This window comes from Rosa chinensis, chromosome 2 (assembly GCF_002994745.2).
Source record: "Rosa chinensis cultivar Old Blush chromosome 2, RchiOBHm-V2, whole genome shotgun sequence".
NCBI lineage: Eukaryota > Viridiplantae > Streptophyta > Magnoliopsida > Rosales > Rosaceae > Rosa > Rosa chinensis.
Window position 1 is genome coordinate 4,807,873 of NC_037089.1, and position 19,618 is coordinate 4,827,490.

Genomic DNA, 19,618 nt, shown 5'->3' on the forward strand with positions numbered 1-19,618 from the left:
ACTGCCAATTCGATCCATATTGTCTCTTTTCACAACCCACAAGCCTCATTGTCATTCAAATTGGATAAACGCAAGTCACAAGAATCAATACCCTCAAAGAAAGAACACAAAGCAGTTTCCTTCACAGTGAGTGTAAAAAAGTTAAAAGGTTACAACCCTTGGAAGAACCCTACCACAGAAGTGCCTAATAGCCTTACTAGAAGTTGCTACCTTGTAATTGAGGTTTACATCAAGCTTACTTTTAGATGAGAATAATACTTTGATAAAACGGTACATATCTAAATGAGGCAGATTAACAGCATGCTTCCTTTTAGGCTTTACATAAAGCTATAGAATTTGCCTATGCGGCCGGACCCTTGGGCGCTACATCCACCGGCATAGGCGGAGGAGGAGGAAGAACCAGCGGCATAGGATGCGGAGCAGCAGGAGGAAGGTCAGCATCAGCGATCCGCTTGAAACCGGTGTGAAGCTACTTATAGTTTAGAGTTGAACGATTAGTTGTCCGACAGGTACATGGCACTTCCACCATCTCCGGAGCAGACATGCACTTGATGGCCATATGTGTAGCAATCGTAATGAAAATAGTGTGGGAACTGGCAGGCCACAGAAAGGACCTCATTTTGATGCAACGGGTGATGACAGATGGGGCATAATTGATTGAGAACAAATGCCATTTTTCTCGTGTGTTCTTTCTTTTTGTGAGATTCTTGCTAAAACCAGAACAGAGAGGTCTGTTCTTTCCCAGACAAAGTTCGGATTTCTTTTTGTCATAAATACAGAGCAAAAGCATAGGAAATGGATGAGTATAAGCAGCGTGTTTGGTTATAAACATGCAGAAAAGGAGCATAGGACATGGATGAGTCTAACCACCAAATATGCTTCTACTATAGATGAGTATAGGCCTAGGTATTCTGTGGAGCACACTTGTTCACCGACACTAGCTAGCAACATTTTTCAATAAGATTTTACCCACATGTATTTCCCAATTCCCATGAAGATGATCAAAAGCCTTCTAAACTCCTTTTTACGCTCATGCGATTAGTAAATTATTGCTCAAATTGGCCCTTTAAACCTGGATGGTTTTCATGCATTATCTTCCGATCTTAGTACCATGTCTTCAAATGCATTATCTTCCGTCCTTAGTATATGCTTATTCCTAGAGGTATTAGGATTGAGAATTTCTTTCCTAATAGATTCTAGTGGCCATTAAGCTACAATCCTGAATCAGATAGGAAGATTTTCCTTGTTATATTGAGTTTTCCTAAGCCTACCTCTCTCCTGCTATATACCTTTAGGAAGAAACTGGGAAACAAGTCCAAAATTGAGTAGAACAGCAAGCAGTTGGTCAGTTCTATAATTTTAGTTATTTCTTTGTGTAATGGTCTATAATCTGAATCCAATAAGCTGTAGCTATAGAAAGTGAAAATAAGAAATAAATCATAGTTTTCATGCAATTGTTGACGAAGCGTCAGAGTCGAGGGATAGGTGTTTTCTATTTTATTTTTTTATGTAAGCCGAAATATTATTGGTATAGAACTAAAATTGTATCTTTTTTATAATATTTTGATGAGAGTCATTATCAACGAAATTTCATCAATAAATGTGATAAAATATTAAATATAAATATGGTCACACTTCTTCCAATGAATTATTTGTTAGCAAAAATATCTCATAAAAAAGTGTACATTTAACCACGATTAATTTGTTCTTTTAAAACCACTAGTTTTTAGTTCATAAAAGGATTTTGGCTTCCTTAAGCTAGCACAATGAGAAGCAACAAATGAAACAAGTGCTCGAAAATGGAGACTTTTCGTTTTTTTCGTTTTGATGAAGAGAATAACATTAAACCGCTTTGTTTTTGTTTTTGTTTTTTTTTGTCTGGATTTGGTCATCGAGATTCTTCATGTTGATGTAGTCAAATATTACTGTGAAAGACAAAATGTGAATTATACGGAGGGGAGGCGCCGCCCGTTTTCAACCTAAGCGCTTATGTCCCAAAATGAAGCCCACAGTATCCCACATATTTACAAATTTGCCATAATGGGATACCATTCTTGTAAATAATAGCAAACTATCCAGGGCAATAATTGAAACAAAAGCGTTATCTGGGTTCATGGGTGAATGCATTCACTTTTGGCGCGTATGAGCTGGTGTAAATGATGTGCTGGCTACCCAAAAGACCCTCACTATGTTCTACTGATTTACGGAATTGCCATATCCAAACACACTGTGATGGCAATCTGGTAGTTAAGTCGAACTACCTAGGGCACTAATGGGACAATAGCATTGCCCGCACCGCGTCTAATTTCGGAAGCAATGATTAACTCTTTTTTTTTTTTTTTTGATATAATGATTAACTCGTTTTAAAATTAATCGATAAATGATTGTCATTATAAATCTCATACTAGAATGGCCATTACATACCCCTCCGCTATTATGTGCAGATAGACAAGAAATTGTGGGGGTACCACATGATACATAGGGACTAGACCATTCATTATACAATCAGTGTTCATTTAAGAAAGCAAGCCTATTACTACGATAACCTAGGACATAGTAATAGATCGAGTAAAACTATACTCATTAGTGCTCGAAAGAAAATCTAACAAGCATAGTCCCTAGAAAATGGTTATTGAAAGCAAAACTACTAACAATCTATAGCCTTAGGTAGACCTGTAAATGGTTCAGATTTTGATCCGGACCCGCTCCAGATCCGTGGCTATTGGACGGGTTTGGATTGAAAATTTTGATCTGTTGACCCGTTAATGATCCTAATCCATTAACTCGTTTATTTAATGGATCAAATACGGATTTAGGTCGATCTGATACGTTAATGATCCGATCCGTTTTCATAATAATAAAATATTATTTTTTATTAATACGTTATTATTTTTTGAAAAATATAATATAAAATATTGAGAATTTCTTAATACATTTTTTTTGCAAATACCTAAGGGGCGGTCTTCATAACATAGTCCACCAGTGCATCACCCAAGAGGCATTATTGATAAAGGCTTTGTTTAGTTTACCAAAAAGCTAAGAAGGTTGTAGAAGCACAATTAATCTCATACACATCTCTTGACGTCTCTCTTAATTTATCGGGTGTAGGAAATATTTTGATAATGTAATTCTACTTTCAGTGATACTCTTCATGTTGTTTTATTATTTTATTAATATTTTTATAAGATATCATGATATTAATTTAATATTACTATTTAAATTTTAAAAATATTTAAAACTATAAACGGATCAGATTAGCGGATCGGGTATCCGTTAATCCGACGGATACAGATTTGGATCAAACTATCAACCATTCGCCGGGTTAACGGAGCGGGTTCAGGTTGAATTTTTTTATTAGTAAATGAATTTGGATTTAAGTCGATCCGCTTTAAATCCGGTCCATTTACAGGTTTAGCCCTAGGTCCAAACACTTGGCCCAAATGACAAAGTGAAGGCTCAGGCCAATAAACAGCAGCCCCAAAAGGACATCCTGCCTAGGCCCAACAGCGAAGCCCAGCCCATCTTCTCTCCACAGCCCCAAGCCTTCAAGCTCCACGCACAACGGTAGACTGTCGCCATGACCCCTCCACGCTGCCACTGCCTCTGACCTTGCGCCCAACCCAGAAGAGAGGGATGATCCGCACCACACATTGAAACTCAACCCCAACTCGATATGGGTTGCACACTCACCATCGTTTGGAGAGAAACCCAGCTGCTGTCGTCCGAATAAAAAGCCAGCTGCCTCCGTCAGGATCGAAACCTAGCCGCTGCCATCAGGAACGAAAACCAACCGCTGCCGTTGATCTGAATCGGTACGCACAAACCTCCAGCCCCAAGCTGTCTCAATCCGAATAGGCCCAGCTACCTATCAAAACCATAAGCAAAGATCCCAGAGGGCTACACCCTTGTGTCGCCCTTCCGGCAGCATCACCATAACATCAAGGCGATGCCGGAGAGCCACCGGACGAGGGCTGGATTTGCCTTTGTCGCTGCAAGCTTAGTGTTCTCGAGAGAGAGTTTTCGAAATAATTATTTTAATGAAATCTTTAATAAAATCCTAATTATTCATTAACTCGTTAATAACTGTGACATTTGTAAAATCATAATCAAATTATTTCAATTTTTTTCTTTAACAAAATCCTAGTTTGCTCTTTCTTATTATTTGTAGTTGGATTGGTCTTGGAACAAATTTTATGGCTTCTTACATTGATGGCCTCGAACACATCCTCTACTCATCCGTCTTGTAATCGTGACCAAAACAATTAGAAAACCAATTAGTTTCTTGGTGGAAGTATTATGTCAGAATTCACAACATTATTAAGGAAAAAAAAAAGTTGTTCTCTTTATTTTTAAAGAGTAATGATGATGATGATGATTGAGTTTGTTGTGATCTTCATATTATCAGGCTAGCTATACTTGATGGTAAAGAATTTGCTCAAGTATCTGAAATTAACTTAGTGGACAGGTTATATAAATGCGATCATTTCAAGAAACTAATCAAAAGTATGTGTTTCGTTTTCACATATATGTGATTTGATACTCATTCCATTGTATCATGGTGTATTTGGAACATTCAGATGCCAAGGGGGCCAGTGGGTTGGAACAAAGAAAGTAAACGAAAATCCAACATAAATAAACGAAAGTCATATTGAAGAGGTTGGGTTTGAAGAAAATTACTTGTGGACCGTATGCCTTCCTTATTCTCCTTGAAATTCTCGCTCGAGGGCATGAAGCTCTAGTCTTCCTGGAATATATTAGGGAAGTGGGAAGTCTCAAATGACAATCTTCGATTATTAAGTTGGTCAAATTATTTCAAAGCTCTTAGTTTGAAATTATTTACCATTTGCTTGACTTCTTTCACTTCCTTAATTGAGTGCTAGATTTCAAAAATAGTACAGTAATAACAGTAGTTCTGATGAGAGGTGGCGATCCTCAATAGCCAACTTTGAAAAATCTATTAGTCAATATATGTTTGTTTTTTAATCTGCAATAATTTGTGTTCGCATATGACAAATATCATATTATCCAATTAGAATAAAAAGTTATATTAAATTAATATTGATAACTTCATGGGCCAAACTCGATATTAATTAAACTTTAGGGACCTTGACCAAATACTCAAATTTGAGCAAATATGAACTCACTTACTCCGGTAAGAGATTAGTGTGTCTACTTACCCCATTTAAAAGTAAAAAAGACTATTTTGGACAAACTCTCATTATAAAAGACCATGCCACACTCTCTCTTTCATCTGCTTCCCGAGCCCGTCGCCGGAGGTCTGCACACTCGCCATAGCCGTTGGTCCTCCTCATCATCCCAATCAACGATAGATCTGCTCCTCCGCTGCCGGCTCCCTAGTCACTCAACCTCCTCGTGGTCCAATTGCGGTCGCTCTTGACGATCACGGAGCAAAAATCGCCTTCGTTGTCGTCGAAGTAGTTGAGGGAGGCGCCGCTGCCGAAGTCCTTGGGAGGCGTTTGAGGAGTAGAGGGAGGGTGGAGGAGTCGTTGTCTTCGTCGCGAGCATACGGGTCGGGTTCTTTGTCCGTGGAGATCTTGAAATTGTCGCATCGCTGTTGTTTCTGGTCTCACTCGGATTCAGAGTTGGAATCATCGTCGTTGTGGACGACTACGGTGGAGTAGAGGTAGGGTTTTGGCTAGATACTTCATGTCCGGTGAGGAGTGCCGGTCGGATCCATTTCTGAGTGGGTAAAGGAGCAAGTCTGTGAGTTAGATGTTAAAGAAGAAGAAGAAGAAGGACATTAGGTACGAGTGTGCTGAAGTTGAAGCCAGCTGTAGAGCATGATGATGATGATGATGATACTTGTTCCGTAGTACTGGGCTCTGTAAATTTGGTGGGATGAAGACAATGGAGTTGGAAATTAACAAAGAAGAAAACTCAAAGGGCCATTGATTCATACGTGGTAGAAGATCATTGGTGTTATGTTTCTCTAGTACATGTTATATGCTTGGTTTGGTGATTTTTTGACTTTTGCCCAGCAAACTTTTTCAAAATTGACTTGGCAATTATGATTTCAGTTGGTATAAATGTATAAACAAATGATTATTGGGTGGTGTATGGTTTAGTGTTTACTAGAATAGATTTTGCCAATAGTGATTGTTTTTTTTATTATGATTTGGTTGGTAATAATAAGATTATTGGGAGGCAATAATAAGATTACTGAGGGGTAGTAAAATGTTTGTTGAGGCAATAATAAGATTATTTATTTGAATAAACCTCTGAAAGCTTTCAAAATTCAAAACATCTTTATTTTTCACTAATTATTGAGCCACAATAAACTTGTTGTTGGGGAGCAATAATATGTTTATTGGGGGCCAGGCAATAATATGATTACTGGGTATTATTGGGGGGTAATAAAATCAGACGCCGGAATTCGATCACCAGACCGGTAGCCGGATTCAGGATTCCGGTGACCGGTCGCCTGAGTCCGGAGTCCGGCAAGGACTCCGATGACTTCTCTCTCTAAGTGACAAAGAAGGAGATGGCAAAATTATCCCAAAAATAAATAAAAAGGAATACAAAAAAAACTTAATTGTGTATTAGGGAAATGATTTCTTAGAGTGTTTGGGTAAGTGGGCAATTTTTAAGCAAAAATTAGGTAAATGATCATTTACTTTAATCGGCCCCGTTCACATGGTCACCTACTGACCAAATATCATTTGGTCAGTCACCATTCGATTGAGATCAGACGGTTGACAGCTCTCATCTCAGATTTCATCACTTAGCTGTCAATCGTCCGATATCAATCAAACGGTGACTGACCAAATAATATTTGGTCAGTAGGTGACCAGGTGATCATGACTGATCAACTGTTACTTTAATAATGAAACGAATAAGGTGTTACTCAACATTAGTACCTGTTTTAACATGGACTTTCTTAAATATTAAATATTAGGGTAAAATAATATCCAAAATTTTCAATGACCCAAATATGAACACATTAATAACAAAATCCAAAAATAAAAACCTTCATAAAAAAAAGATTAAAAAAAAAAAATCTTTTTGATCAGTTACACACTCAGCTAGTGGGGTCATAATCACCTGCATGCAAGCCAAATACCTCTCATCTCCTACTAGGATCCACCCCATCACAGCCGTTCTCTCAGAGACATCAACGGCCAGGCTTCACCCACAGCCCAAATCCCACACTCCTGTGACCACCTGGATCCGTTTATAAGGCCCATCACAGATTCACACACAGACACAGCTCTCAAAATCTCATTACCACCACCACCGCTCTCTCTCTCTCTCTCTCTCTCTCTGAGACTCTTCGAGTCTCTCACCCTTCACCCCTAAGTCCTCCCAAAACGTCACCGTTTCGCCGTTTCAGATCCTCACAATCCAAATCCCCCAAACCCTAGCTTTTCACTCTCACTCTCTCTCATTTCCGATTGCAGAACCTCACCGGTGTTCGGATAAGGCCGGAGCGGGGAGAAGGAAATGGCGGGAGGCGGGAGCAGGAAGGACGAGTCGGTGGTGCTGAACAGCACGAACGTGTTTGCGGCGCTGGGGAGCTTGAAGAAGAAGAAGAAGTCCGATAAGTCAAAGAGTGGGAAGAGCGGTCAGGCCGAGCCGGAGAAGGAGGTTTATTGGGCCCCGGCTCCGCTCACCGTCAAGTCATGGGCCGATGTCGATGACGAGGATGATGACGACTATTTTGCGACTACTGCGCCGCCGGAATTGGGCTGGGCCGGCGGTGACTCCAAGGACCACAAGGAGAGTGAGCTGGAGCCTGAGCATGTGGAGGTCGGTGATTTGGTATATTACCCTTTCAGTTGCTTTTGGTTTTTCATGATCTTAATTTGAATGGTAGTAATGGAAAACATGCACTACATATAAGGTTTATTTGTGTGTTTAGGGTAGGAAATTGATTTTGCGAAATTGAGATGACACTGCAGTTATAGAGATTTGGTGAGGGGAAATGCATGATAGGATGTGTGGATTAGGTTGTTTGTTATGTCAGTGGTATTCGATGAATAGACCACTTGATTGTAGTTGTTTTTCGTTTTGGACAGCATGATGGTTGATGAAAGTATTTTGATGATATTATTTGAGAGGAGTTACGGCATTCATTGGATATTCGTATCTGATGATTCTGTGGATATCTTGCCTAGTTTTGATCATTTGGTTATTATGTTTAAAGATAGTGTCGGATAAAACAAAAGTTTAACGGTTCTAGAGATGCGAGTTAATGGTAGTAGAAATGAATCTTTGAAAGTCCAAACGTAGTTGCATTCTCTGCAAAGGGATACAATCAACTACATTTTGTCTACATGTGGTAGATGATTGCATTATTGATGCTATGACTAGGTTGTTTGCCGCCCTTATGGTTACATTTAATTTTGTTTTTATTGCTACCTTGAATTCGCTTAATTATATTTCCTTATGCTGTTAGAAATAGCTAGATCTTTTCTGTATCATGGATTGTCCATAATAGGTATCCCGTCGACACGCAGACATTGTCTGAGTAGGCAGGTGTCGATGATTGACTCATAGTTTTCTACCTGTGATGTCATTTCAACAAGCATACATCATCTTTCGGTATTGGGGAAAGTGCAGCTGGGTGACATGTGTTCTTCTGCCTATATCAAAAGACAGAAACGATTAACTAATACATTTACCTGCCTAACATGAACATATGTCACCTTGTACTCGTTTATTTTTTGTTTCTGTGATCATGGATATGTGATATGTAATAATTTTGTCGTAGGATTAATAAAATTGATAGTCTGAGCTTGGGGACGGCCTTACGAGTAGCTTAGCTGGTCTTTGGTCTGTGAATTATAATGTCATTTCATGGCAGAATAACATCTGGGATCAGGATGTTTAGACAATGGAAAATAACTGAAAAGGAAAGTCTTACTCTCAAATCATCATTTAAAATGGAAACATTCAAGTTCTGTTGTGTTAGGCACGAAATGGGTAAAGGCATCTAGCAAATTCATGATTGTGTTGTGCTTGTTCCTAATTCTACTTGTGCTGTGTTTTTGTGTTCATGCCTTCAACGTTTTTTGTCGTAATCTGTTGCAAATTAAACAGACTTATGCATGCCAGAACCAGTGATGTGCCCATCCTTGTTTGGCACGACTTATAGGATGTTGGCATTGCATAACATAAATCATGCAGTGTCAAGCCTATCTGTTTTAAATGTGGTATGCCTGTTAATTGTTCATGCCAACTCAACCCAATTCCTCCACGTTTTAGTTTTGTTTTGACCAATAGTTAGGATGGTTTTATAAGTAAGATAAAAGTTGGTTGTCACGCCCATCTTTGTTTTAACACCGAGTCAACTTTATTGTAAATTACAGAATGAAAGTATTACCAAATATACTATCAGGACAGTTAATATTACTAAATACACAAGTATATATATTGCTTTTAAGACTGGTTAGATTCTGTAATTTTAATTTTTAGCCTGGATTCCAGGTAAGTGACAGTGAAGAGGAAGGTCTCGATGATGTTGATGATGATGTGGACGAGGATCATGATAACGAACTTGAAGCACCAGTTGAAACTGAGACAGGTAAGAAGCTAGCTGAAGCTTCTACAGCTCCTAAGGATACAGAAAGGCAGCTTTCTAAGAAGGAACTGAAGAAAAAAGGACTTGAAGAACTGGATGCAGTTCTTGCTGAGCTAGGACTTGGCAAAAATGAGACCAGTGGCCACATTGAATCTGGAGGTATGTAGTCTTGGAACATTATGCATGCTGGTTGGTTCTTGTTTTGTAACTGTGGTTTCGTAGTCAGAAATGAGCGTCTATTTTCCAGAAGATTAAACACTTAATTTGACACTAACATGCTGAAGTCTTGAACATTATGCATGCTGGTTGGTTCTTGTTTTGTAACTGTGGATTTGTAGTCGGAAATGAGTGTCTATTTTCCAGAAGATTAAACACTTCATTTAACGCTAACATGCTGAAGTCTTGAACATTATGCATGCTGGTTGGTTCTTGTTTTTTAACTGTGTATTCGTAGTCAGAAATGAGTGTCTATTTTCCAGAAGATTAAACACTTCATTTAACACTAACATGCTAAAGTCTTGAACATTATGCATGCTGGTTGGTTCTTGTTTTTTAACTGTGGATTCGTAGTCAAAATGAGTGTCTATGTTCCAGAAGATTAAATACTTCATTTGACACTTCAACATGCTAAAGTTCTGTGGTTATAAAAAAGATTATTGATGATTGCCTTTCACTGCCTGTAATAAATTGAAATTTTGGTCTATTACTATCTTGTCTCTTCTTTGTTTGACTTTTCGCCACATTCTTGAAACACACAGTTACCATCTGGTTTCTACCTTTATATATATGATAAGTTGTCATTTTTTTAAAGTTGACAAACAATACATTTGGCTTCTGTCTTAATTCCATTTTGGGACTGTCATCAAAGTTGGTCCTTCCACTGAAGAATGACCCTTTCATTGCAATTTTCATCAGATTTTATCATATACAGTTGGTGTTTTGTTCTTCAATGATCTAAGGTTTGGCTTACCTTTACATGCAGATGGCGCCCAAGAGAAGAAATTAGAGAACCTAAATGGTGACATAGACAAGAAGGAAACCTCTGGGGAGAGCAAAAGTGCCAAAAAGAAGAAAAAGAAGGATAAGTCATCGAAGGAGTCGAGAGAATCCCAGGACCAGCCTGATGGCGTTGGAAATGCAGCAGCAGAAGAAACCACTGAAACCGAGAAGGTGGAAGATACGTCAACTGGTGATGTTAAAGAGCGGCTAAAGAAAGTGGCATCTATGAAGAAGAAGAAATCAAGCAAGGAAATGGATGCTGCAGCCCGAGCTGCTGCAAGTGAAGCTGCTGCCAGGAATGCTAGGCTAGCTTCAGCAAAGAAAAAAGAGAAGAATCACTACAATCAGCAGCCGGTGCGATAAGCCAGCTATAGACTGTTAGGTTTTGTTTCCTTTTTCACCTTTTTTCCTATATGAACTCTGTACTCTTGTTAATTTGTTGCAAAAATAAATATTGGGAACGGAACTGGTTTTGCAAACTTCACCGTCAACAAGATACTAGTTTTACTTAAAAGAAAAAGGAAATATATTGTTTTATCTTCTCAATCTTTTTCCTTGCTGCTAGAACTGTTCATCTATAATCAAACGCTCTAACAGGTACTTCCGATCTATTTTCTTGATGGATCTCTGAGAACGGGACGAAGTAACACCCGTTACTAGTCACTTGGGTTGACAACTCAGTTTATCAAAACCGAATCAAATCAAACCATAAATAGGTTTTAAGCTGTGCTAGCTAGACCTGCAAATGGATTGGATTTAGAGTGAACAGATTTAAATTTGAATAAGTTTAGTAATAAAAATTTTCAATATGATCTGATCAGATAACCCGGCGGATTGTTAATGGCTTAATCTAAATTCGTATCTGGCGGATTAATAGATATTCAATACGCTAATCTGATCCATTTATAATAATTAAATATTTTAAAATTTTTAATAAATAATATTAAATTCTCATTATACTTCATGAAACATTACTAAAATATTAAAAGAAAACGAAAAGTATACTAAATTTCGTCAAAAATTGAATTACATAACCAAAATATTCCTTGTAACGATAAACTAAGTTAACCAAAATACTAAATTTTCAAAGCAATACTTCATTGATGTTTTTAGATAAGAGAACAAAAAAAACATAGGCATAAATAAGCTTCCACTTCATATTCCTATATTCCAAATATTGGAAGCTTAATTAAAAAGATTACGTCCTTTAGATTTCTCAAAATTTTTGTTATAATATATATATATACTAGCAACGTGCCCGCGTTTCTCGCAGGTGATATTATGATGTTAATGGAAAATAGATTGACTAAAAAGAATAGTTGTTGTTTATTTTTTAGACATAAAATAATGGTAGTTTGACTAATTACATTTTTACACTTTTATCTATTTATATTCTTAACTTAATTTGATAATTATGTTATTGAAGGGTATTATAGGTACTTTAAAATTTGGTGAAACCCTTTGACACCAAAAGAGAGCCTCCATTTATAGTAGGAAATATATGTTTATTATTTTAAATCAGATTTGCTCACCTAAGGGACAATTTTAAGGGACTGTGATGGACAAATGCATCTCAACCACATGTATTAAATATAAAAGCATAAACTATAACAACTTAAAACTATGCATTTATTTTCAGCCGTCAGATTCACTTGTCCTTCACAGTCCCTTAGAAACTGTCCCTTAGGTGAGCAGACATTTATTTTAAATTTAAGACTAATAAGTATTCTAAATATTTTATATTTAATATTTTAGAAAATAATATTTAATTATTATAAAAACGGACCGGATCATTAATTGATCGAATCAATCTAAATAGTGTTTGATCTGTTAAATAAATGAATTAACGAATCCGGACCATTGATGGATTAACGGATCAAATTTTCCATCCTACCCCGTTAAATAATCACAAATCTGGAGTGATACGGATCAAAATCTGGTCCATAGTGCCAGCCCTTATTTGTCAAAAGAGAAATATTTGGTTCAATGAGCTACATACGAGGAATGATTATTTCAACATGAATAATGAATTTTTGAATTCTTACTTCATAGTCTTTACGGAATTGTGGGTAGCTACTAGCTAGTTGGCAGGAAACTAATCTCTAATGTGATTTCAAGCCACAACTTTCTACCCTAACTTTTTTTTAGTTTTCTTTCGACCAAATCTTTTCCTTTCTCATGGATGATTTTCTGGGACAGGTCACTCTACACTGTTGTAGTTGCTTGTGTGATAGTCTTGGTGTCTTAAAAGTTTGAACAACAAGATACCTATATTAAAAATTGAAATAAATTTGGTTGTGGTCTAGAACCCCGATGAAGGTGAGCGAATACCTAGCCTTATCTAGTTTTTAAACATGTTCGTGAGATTAACATTTCTAATAATTGAAATTTTTCGGATGAGATCAAAAACATGTTTGGAAATCTAATGGGGATGACACTCCGGAAGCACAAATTGTAGCAACAAAACATCATACCAGAATAAAGGAACAACACCTTACAATATATTGTCAAAGCTGCACTTTTGTATTCAATATATTGGAAATCATCCAAAGAGTCTTACAATATCGCTAATTTAAATAGAACAAGAGTCCTACTAGTAAGGAAACTAATGATAACAAAAATATCTTGCACTACTTTCTAACATAGTTATTGAGATATGGGGGGCTTTGAACACTCCTCTCAGGCTTGAATGTTGCTTCTGTAGATACTCATACATCAAAATCACTGACAGCTTAATGAGTGAAAGGTTTTGAATGGAAACAAATAAATCTCCAACACATTTGTAGATATTTACTCCGAAGATATTATATTTTTTATTCATTAAACGGTGGAGGGTGAAAGTACCAAAATTTCACATGTTGAACTCATCTCCATGATGATGTAAAACGAGTCCAAAGAGTTTGGAAGGTGATGCGGGCCTATCTAATTGACTTCGAATGTGGCATTTATGAAAACAGACACCAAATCTAGAAGGTAGCTTCTAATATCGTGGAACCTCTTGACAAGTTGATGCTTAAGATGGTCTCTACTAGGATGATGATGGTCTTCACAAGTTGATGCAGAAGCTGGTATTAGATGATGATTTTAAGACCGACGACAACGACATGTTTATGCAGTCGAATGACGACAACGAAGTTGCAAAGGAAGAACGTCTTGAGAAGTTGATGGATAAACTAGTTTTAGATGATGATGTTCAAATCGACAGAATGATGACGATGACAAAATTGCTAAAATTATCGCATCTTGCAAAGCAAGCCGCAATTTCTCCTCTGAAATTGACAAATTGTTGTGAAAAACACTGATTTGATCAACAAACTAGTTTCACTGCCAAGCAAATCGCAAGGCGGCTCACAATCGAGAATAGGCAGCTCTTCATTTTTTAGTCATGAACTTGAAACTCCAGTAGATAGGAGCTCCACGTTGAGCACTATTTTGTAGACTCGTTTTATGAATCTTTCAAACCAGGTTAAACCCTATATTTTATACTTCAGCATTTTTTCTGCTAACTATGCCATCCAACATCAGAGGCTAATTCTCTTATGGATTGCAGTAGGATTTGTGGAACCAAGAGTCGGAATGACTATGGATGAGGTTGCATAAGGTTATTTGAATGAGCTCATCTCCAGTCTGGTTGTTGCCACTGAGAGTGACATCGATGGACAAATTTTGTGGATCTTCTAAACCATCTTGAACCATGTTTGTTGTATTGGGGCATTTTTTCTCCCAACTATGGCATCCAACATCAGAGGCTAATTCACTTATGGGTTATGAAAGGACTTGCGGAACATTATGCCCCCTCTTAGACAATAGAGTATGTTGCACATGTTATCTGAATGCACTTATCTCCAGAAATCTGGTTCTTGCCACGGAATGAGAAATCAATGGACAACTACAAAGTTGTTGTATTGTTTTGCATCATGTTTGTGATTTCATCATTTCAAAAGAGGAGAATTTCGTTACTGTTTTGGAGTCTAACCCAGACCGGATGACTCATGCATTTGACGCCTTTCAGTGTTAAATGCTAATTGTATCAGTCTGCGGTACTCCTTCAACTTGAATCATTTGCATACCTTAGTGGTCTTTGGTAGTTGGTCTTATTCTGAGCTTGAATGGGTACTTGAAAAAGGTAATATTTGAGCGTTTTAGATTTGCAAGGAGTTTCCCAAAAACATTTTCGTTAAGGGTCTCATCCTCTTAAAGTACATGAGTCTACGGGGATTGAGACTTTTTCTGCAGCAAATGAGCTATCTGGTTGTCTGAGACGATGTTTGGAGTGAATAGGATTTGTATTGCATTGTAAAAGCATTATCAAATGGTGCTCCCAGAAGTAAGATGATAATAACTAGTCGTAATTCTAGTGTCGTCTCGTTTCTCTCCCCCAAGTATATCCATGATTTGAGTAGTGGGTTGTCACTTGAAGCGGCCAAGAATCTATTCACCAGGAAGGTTCTCCGAAATCATCTAGGAAATTTGCAACCCGAGGTGGAGGAGTGCATTGATAAAATTCTTCAATGTTGCGGGAACCAGCCCTTTGCAATTTCAGCGGTTAGTAGTTTGCTAACTGAGAAGCCACAAACTCGAGCAGAGTGGGAGGATATTTATAACAATCTTGGATCTAAAACTGGACCGGGCTCTATTCTTGAAATTGTTAGCAATATTTTGCAGCCGAGTTTTATGGATCTTCCGAACCATCTTAAATCATGTTTTCTGTACTTGAGCATTTTTCCTCCCAACTATGTCATCCAGCGTGAGAGGCTAATTCACTTATGGGTTGCGGAAGGACTTGCGGAACGTTATGCCGCTCTCTTACGATGGAGCATGTTGCACAAAGTTATTTGAATAAACTTATCTCCATAAATCTGGTTCTTGCCACTAAAAGAGAAATCAATGGACAACTAAAAAGTTGTTGTGTTATTTTGAACTATGTCCGTGATTACATCCTTTCAAAAGAGGAGAATTTCATTACCGTTTTGGAGTCTAACTTGGACCGGAGGACTAGACTTGCATTTGAGAAAATTCGACGCCTTTTAGTGTTAAAAGCTAATTGTGTCAGTCTGCGGTACTCTTTCAACTTGAATCATTTGCATACCTTAGTGGTTTTTGGTAGTTGGTCTTATTCTGAGCTTGAATGGGTACTTGAAAACTGTAATATTTGAGCGTTTTAGATTTGCAAGGAGTTTCCCAAAAACTTTTCCGTTAAGGGTCTCATCCTCTTAAAGTACTTGAGTCTACGAGGATTGAGGAATATAACAGTTACAAACTCCATAAGAAGTATCAGTGCTTGAAGACCTTAGTTCTTAAAGACACCATAGAGATCAAATTTCCCAAAGAAGGGATGCGTGTACTCAAGAATCTGTGCTATTTTTTAGTCTCGCCCAATCATGTTGGAGGAGTGATGTTATCGGCTGGCAATATTAAAGCTTCAGCTTCCATACGCGGGCTGTCATTGATTAAGTTGAAAAACAACAAAACAATCATAAAAGCCTTGGGAGAGTTGAAAGATGTTAGGAATTTTGGGCTGGTAGATCTTGAAACACAAGATGGAAAAGAACTATGTATTGCCCTTGAGAAAATGGAGCATCTTTCAACACTTGATATAAGAGACGGAGCATTTTTCCTCCCAAGATGCGGTGGAATGACGATGAAGCAGGTTGCACAAAGTTAATTGAATAAACATATAGCTATAAATCTGGCTCTTACCACTGAAAGGGAAATTGATGGATAACTACGGAGTTGTTATGTTGTTTTGCACCATGAGATCAACAACATAATTGGAAATCGGTAACAACTTCTGGATGAAATCAAATAAATCTCTAACACTTTTGAAAATCTTTTAATCCGAAGATACCATTTTGTAATTCACTAAAATATTAAGGCTGGCAATATTAAAGCTTCATCTTCCATATGCAAGCTATGACTGATTAAGGTGAAAAACAACAAAACAATCATTAAAGCCTTGGGAGAGTTGAAAGATGTTAGGAATTTGGGGCTGGTAGATCTTAAAACACAAGATGGAAAAGAACTATGTACTGCCCTTGAGAAAATGGAGCATCTTTCAACACTTGATATAGGATGCGGAGCAGTTTTCCTCCCAAGATGCGGCGGAATGACGTTGGAGCAGGTTGCACAAAGTTAATTTAATAAACATATAGCTAGAAATCTGGTTCTTACCACTGAAAAAGAAATTGATGGATAACTACGAAGTTGTTGTGTTGTTTTGCACCATGAGATCAACAACATGATTGGAAATCTGTAACAACTTCTGGATGGAATCAAATAAATCTCTAACACTTTTGAAAATCTTTTACTCTGAAGATACCATTTTTGTCATTCACTAAAGGGTGGCATAATTTCTTTATCTCCTGGCAATTTGGTCACTTTAGTGAGGTTAGAATCCAAGTTTTCTAGACACACAAGTTTATTTATAGCCGGTGGGACTGTTTCAATGTTTCCTCAGGCTAAAGTACTTTAAGAGAAGGATATCAACAACATCTTTGGGAAACTCCTTCAAATTAGGTACACCTACCAAATCTAAAACCCTTAAAATTTGACTAGATTTAAGTACCTTTTCAATCTTTGAATGAGAACTTGCCTGGACAAACACTAGATGGTGTGAACCCCACTAGTCATAGCTGTTGTCAAATTGATACCAACATTATGAGCATAAATGAGTCAAATTCTATCATCTGAAGGTCTGCAGTTTGGTTCCAAAACAGTGATGAATCTTTTTTCCAAAACAGAAGAAATCGATGATCCAGGAGCAAAATTGAGACTTTTTCTGCAGCAAATGAGGTATCTGGTTGTCTTAGACGGTGTTTGGAGTGAACAGGATTTGTATTGCATTATAAAAGCATTACCAAATGGTCCTCCTGGAAGTAAGATGATAATAACTTGTCGTAATTCTAGTGTCGTCTCTTTTCTCTCCCCCCAAGTATATCCATGATTTGAGTAGTGGGTTGTCACCTGAAGCGGCCAAGAATCTATTCACCAGGAAGGTTCTCCAGAATCATCTAGGAAATTTGCAACCCGAGGTGGAGGAGTGTACTGATAAAATTCTTCAATGGTGCAGGAACCAACCCTTTGCAATTTCAGCAGTCGGTAGTTTGCTAGCAGAGAAGCCACAAACTCAAGCAGAGTGGGAGGATATTTATAACAATCTTGGATCTAAAACTGGACCGGGCTTTATTCTTGAAATTGTTAGCAATATTTTGCAGTCGAGTTTTATGGATATTCTGAACCATCTTAAATCCTGTTTTCTGTACTTGAGCATTTTTCCTCCCAACTATACCATCCAGCATGAGAAGCTAATTCACTTATGGGTTGCGGAAGGACTTGCGGAACGTTATGCCCGCTCTCTTACGATGGAGCATGTTGCACAAAGTTATTTGAATGAACTTATCTCCAGAAATCTGGTTCTTGCCACTGAAAGAGAAATCAATGGACAACTACAGAGTTGTTGTGTTGTTTTGCACCATGTCTGTGATTACATCCTTTCAAAAGAGGAGAATTTCATTACCGTTTTGGAGTCTGACCCGAACCAGAGGACTAGGCCAGCATTTGAGAAAATTCGACGCCTTTCAATGTTAAAAGCTGATTGTGTCAGTCTGCGGTACTCTTTCAACTTGAATCATTTGCATGCCTTAGTGGTCTTTGGTATTTGAGGGTTTTAGATTTGCAAGGAGTAACTAATTTGAAGGAATTTTCCTTTAAGGGTCTCAGTCTCTTGAAGTACTTGAGTTTGCGGGGATCAAGGAATACAACAGTTCCAAAGTCCATAAGAAAGTATCAATGCTTGGAGACCTTAGTTCTTGAAGACACCATGGTGATCAAATTGCTAGAAAAAGAGATGTGTGTACTCCAGAATCTGCGCCATTTTTCAGTCTCGTCTAATCATATTGGCGGAGTGATGTTATTGGCTGGCAATATTAAAGCTTTATCTTCCATACACGGGTTGTCACTGATTAAGGTGAAAAACAACAGAACAATCATAAAAGCCTTGGGAGAGTTGAAACATGTTAGGAATTTGGTATTGGTAGATCTTGAAACACAAGATGGAAAAGAACTATGTACTGCCCTTGAGGAAATGAAGCATCTTTCGACACTTGATATAAGAGCAGAACGCCTGGAGTTCCTTGATTTGGATCATATGCGAACCCCTCCTCATTATCTCCAGGGTCTACATTTGGAAGGACGCCTAGAAGGGCTACCTAAGTGGATTCTCCAGCTTAGTAGGCTAGAGAAGATTGGTTTACATGGTTCAGAGCTGAGGGCTAACGTTAACCCACTTGAGCTCCTTCAAGCTCTGCCTTATCTGCTTGAGCTTGACTTGGTGGACTATTACAAAGGGGAAAAGTTGATATTCACAGCTGGTACATTCAAGCGTCTAATGATATTAAAAATGGAACAATTTACTGAGCTGAATTCCATTTCATTTGACGACGGAGCAATGCCGCGGCTTAGGGAGCTAACCATCTCTAGATGTCCGAATCTGAGTTCTCTTCCAAATGGCATTCGTGGTCTTAGTTCACTCTACAAGCTGGATCTGGATTACATGCCCCATAAACTTATTCAATTGTCCGCACCGTCAGATGGTCCAGCATATTCCTGTCTCCAATTTTACAAGGAAGAGTTTTCTGGCGATGTTCATGCGTTACCTTTTTGACTCTTTTTTGTCAGTAGGTAGTTGTGGAAGAGAGGTCGATAAACTCAAGCATGATGGAAGATGTCAACCAACTTGAAGGGATTGAAGAACACAAGCAATAGCTACACCAGCACTCAGTCCTTAAATTGTCTATGATGTTGTCATATTATCCTTTAGAATAAGATATATAGGGCAAACTGATCCGTGTGTAATGTTACGTTTCCATTTTTTGGTTAAAATGTGTGCGCTCGTCTATTTCCTTCATATCAATAGCCCCTTTTTTTTTTTTGGGGGGGGTGGGGTGGGGTGGGGTTGTCTGCTATCCTTGCCCAGTTCTCTGGCTTTCGACCAACTATTGTTAGCTTTAAGAGCTGTTTAAGTTTTCAAACTTTAATAATCGCTGAGAGATATTGGGACTGGTTTTCCAACCACGGAAC

General features: G+C 38.0%; 2 protein-coding genes across 5 annotated transcripts; both read left to right on the forward strand.

Annotated features, from left to right (window-relative positions):
* The first annotated feature begins 7,215 nt into the window (after window positions 1-7,215).
* On the forward strand, window positions 7,216-11,077 carry LOC112186714 (protein starmaker). Of its 4 annotated transcripts, none has more exons than XM_040514266.1 (3): window positions 7,216-7,779; window positions 9,436-9,700; window positions 10,524-11,077. In XM_040514266.1, the coding sequence occupies exons 1-3, from the start codon at window positions 7,462-7,464 to the stop codon at window positions 10,901-10,903; spliced, it is 963 nt and encodes a 320-aa protein (XP_040370200.1). In that variant the 5' UTR covers window positions 7,216-7,461; the 3' UTR covers window positions 10,904-11,077. The 4 variants fall into 4 exon arrangements, with proteins under 4 accessions (XP_040370200.1, XP_040370201.1, XP_024180982.1 ...); XM_040514267.1 differs by having other exon boundaries at window positions 7,216-7,767; XM_024325214.2 differs by having other exon boundaries at window positions 7,217-7,779; window positions 9,448-9,700.
* A 3,795-nt stretch (window positions 11,078-14,872) lies between these two features.
* On the forward strand, window positions 14,873-19,202 carry LOC112183521 (disease resistance protein RPM1). The gene is made up of 3 exons (XM_024321906.1): window positions 14,873-15,332; window positions 17,447-18,138; window positions 18,252-19,202. Exons 1-3 carry the CDS (start codon window positions 14,873-14,875, stop codon window positions 19,200-19,202), a joined length of 2,103 nt encoding a protein of 700 aa, XP_024177674.1.
* Window positions 19,203-19,618: the final 416 nt, after the last annotated feature.

Excerpts from the sequence above, each read along its gene's own strand:
- LOC112186714 (XM_040514266.1), top strand. The coding sequence starts at position 7,462 with ATGGCGGGAGGCGGGAGCAGGAAGGACGAGTCGGTGGTGCTGAACAGC. Across the intron at positions 7,780-9,435 it reads ATGTGGAGGTCGGTGATTTG|CCTGGATTCCAGGTAAGTGA; the intron begins GTATATTACCCT and ends TTTAATTTTTAG. Across the intron at positions 9,701-10,523 it reads TGGCCACATTGAATCTGGAG|ATGGCGCCCAAGAGAAGAAA; the intron begins GTATGTAGTCTT and ends CTTTACATGCAG.
- LOC112183521 (XM_024321906.1), top strand. The coding sequence starts at position 14,873 with ATGATAATAACTAGTCGTAATTCTAGTGTCGTCTCGTTTCTCTCCCCC. Across the intron at positions 15,333-17,446 it reads TGCGGAAGGACTTGCGGAAC|TGTCGTCTCTTTTCTCTCCC; the intron begins GTTATGCCGCTC and ends TCGTAATTCTAG. Across the intron at positions 18,139-18,251 it reads CAATGTTAAAAGCTGATTGT|GGTCTCAGTCTCTTGAAGTA; the intron begins GTCAGTCTGCGG and ends TTTTCCTTTAAG.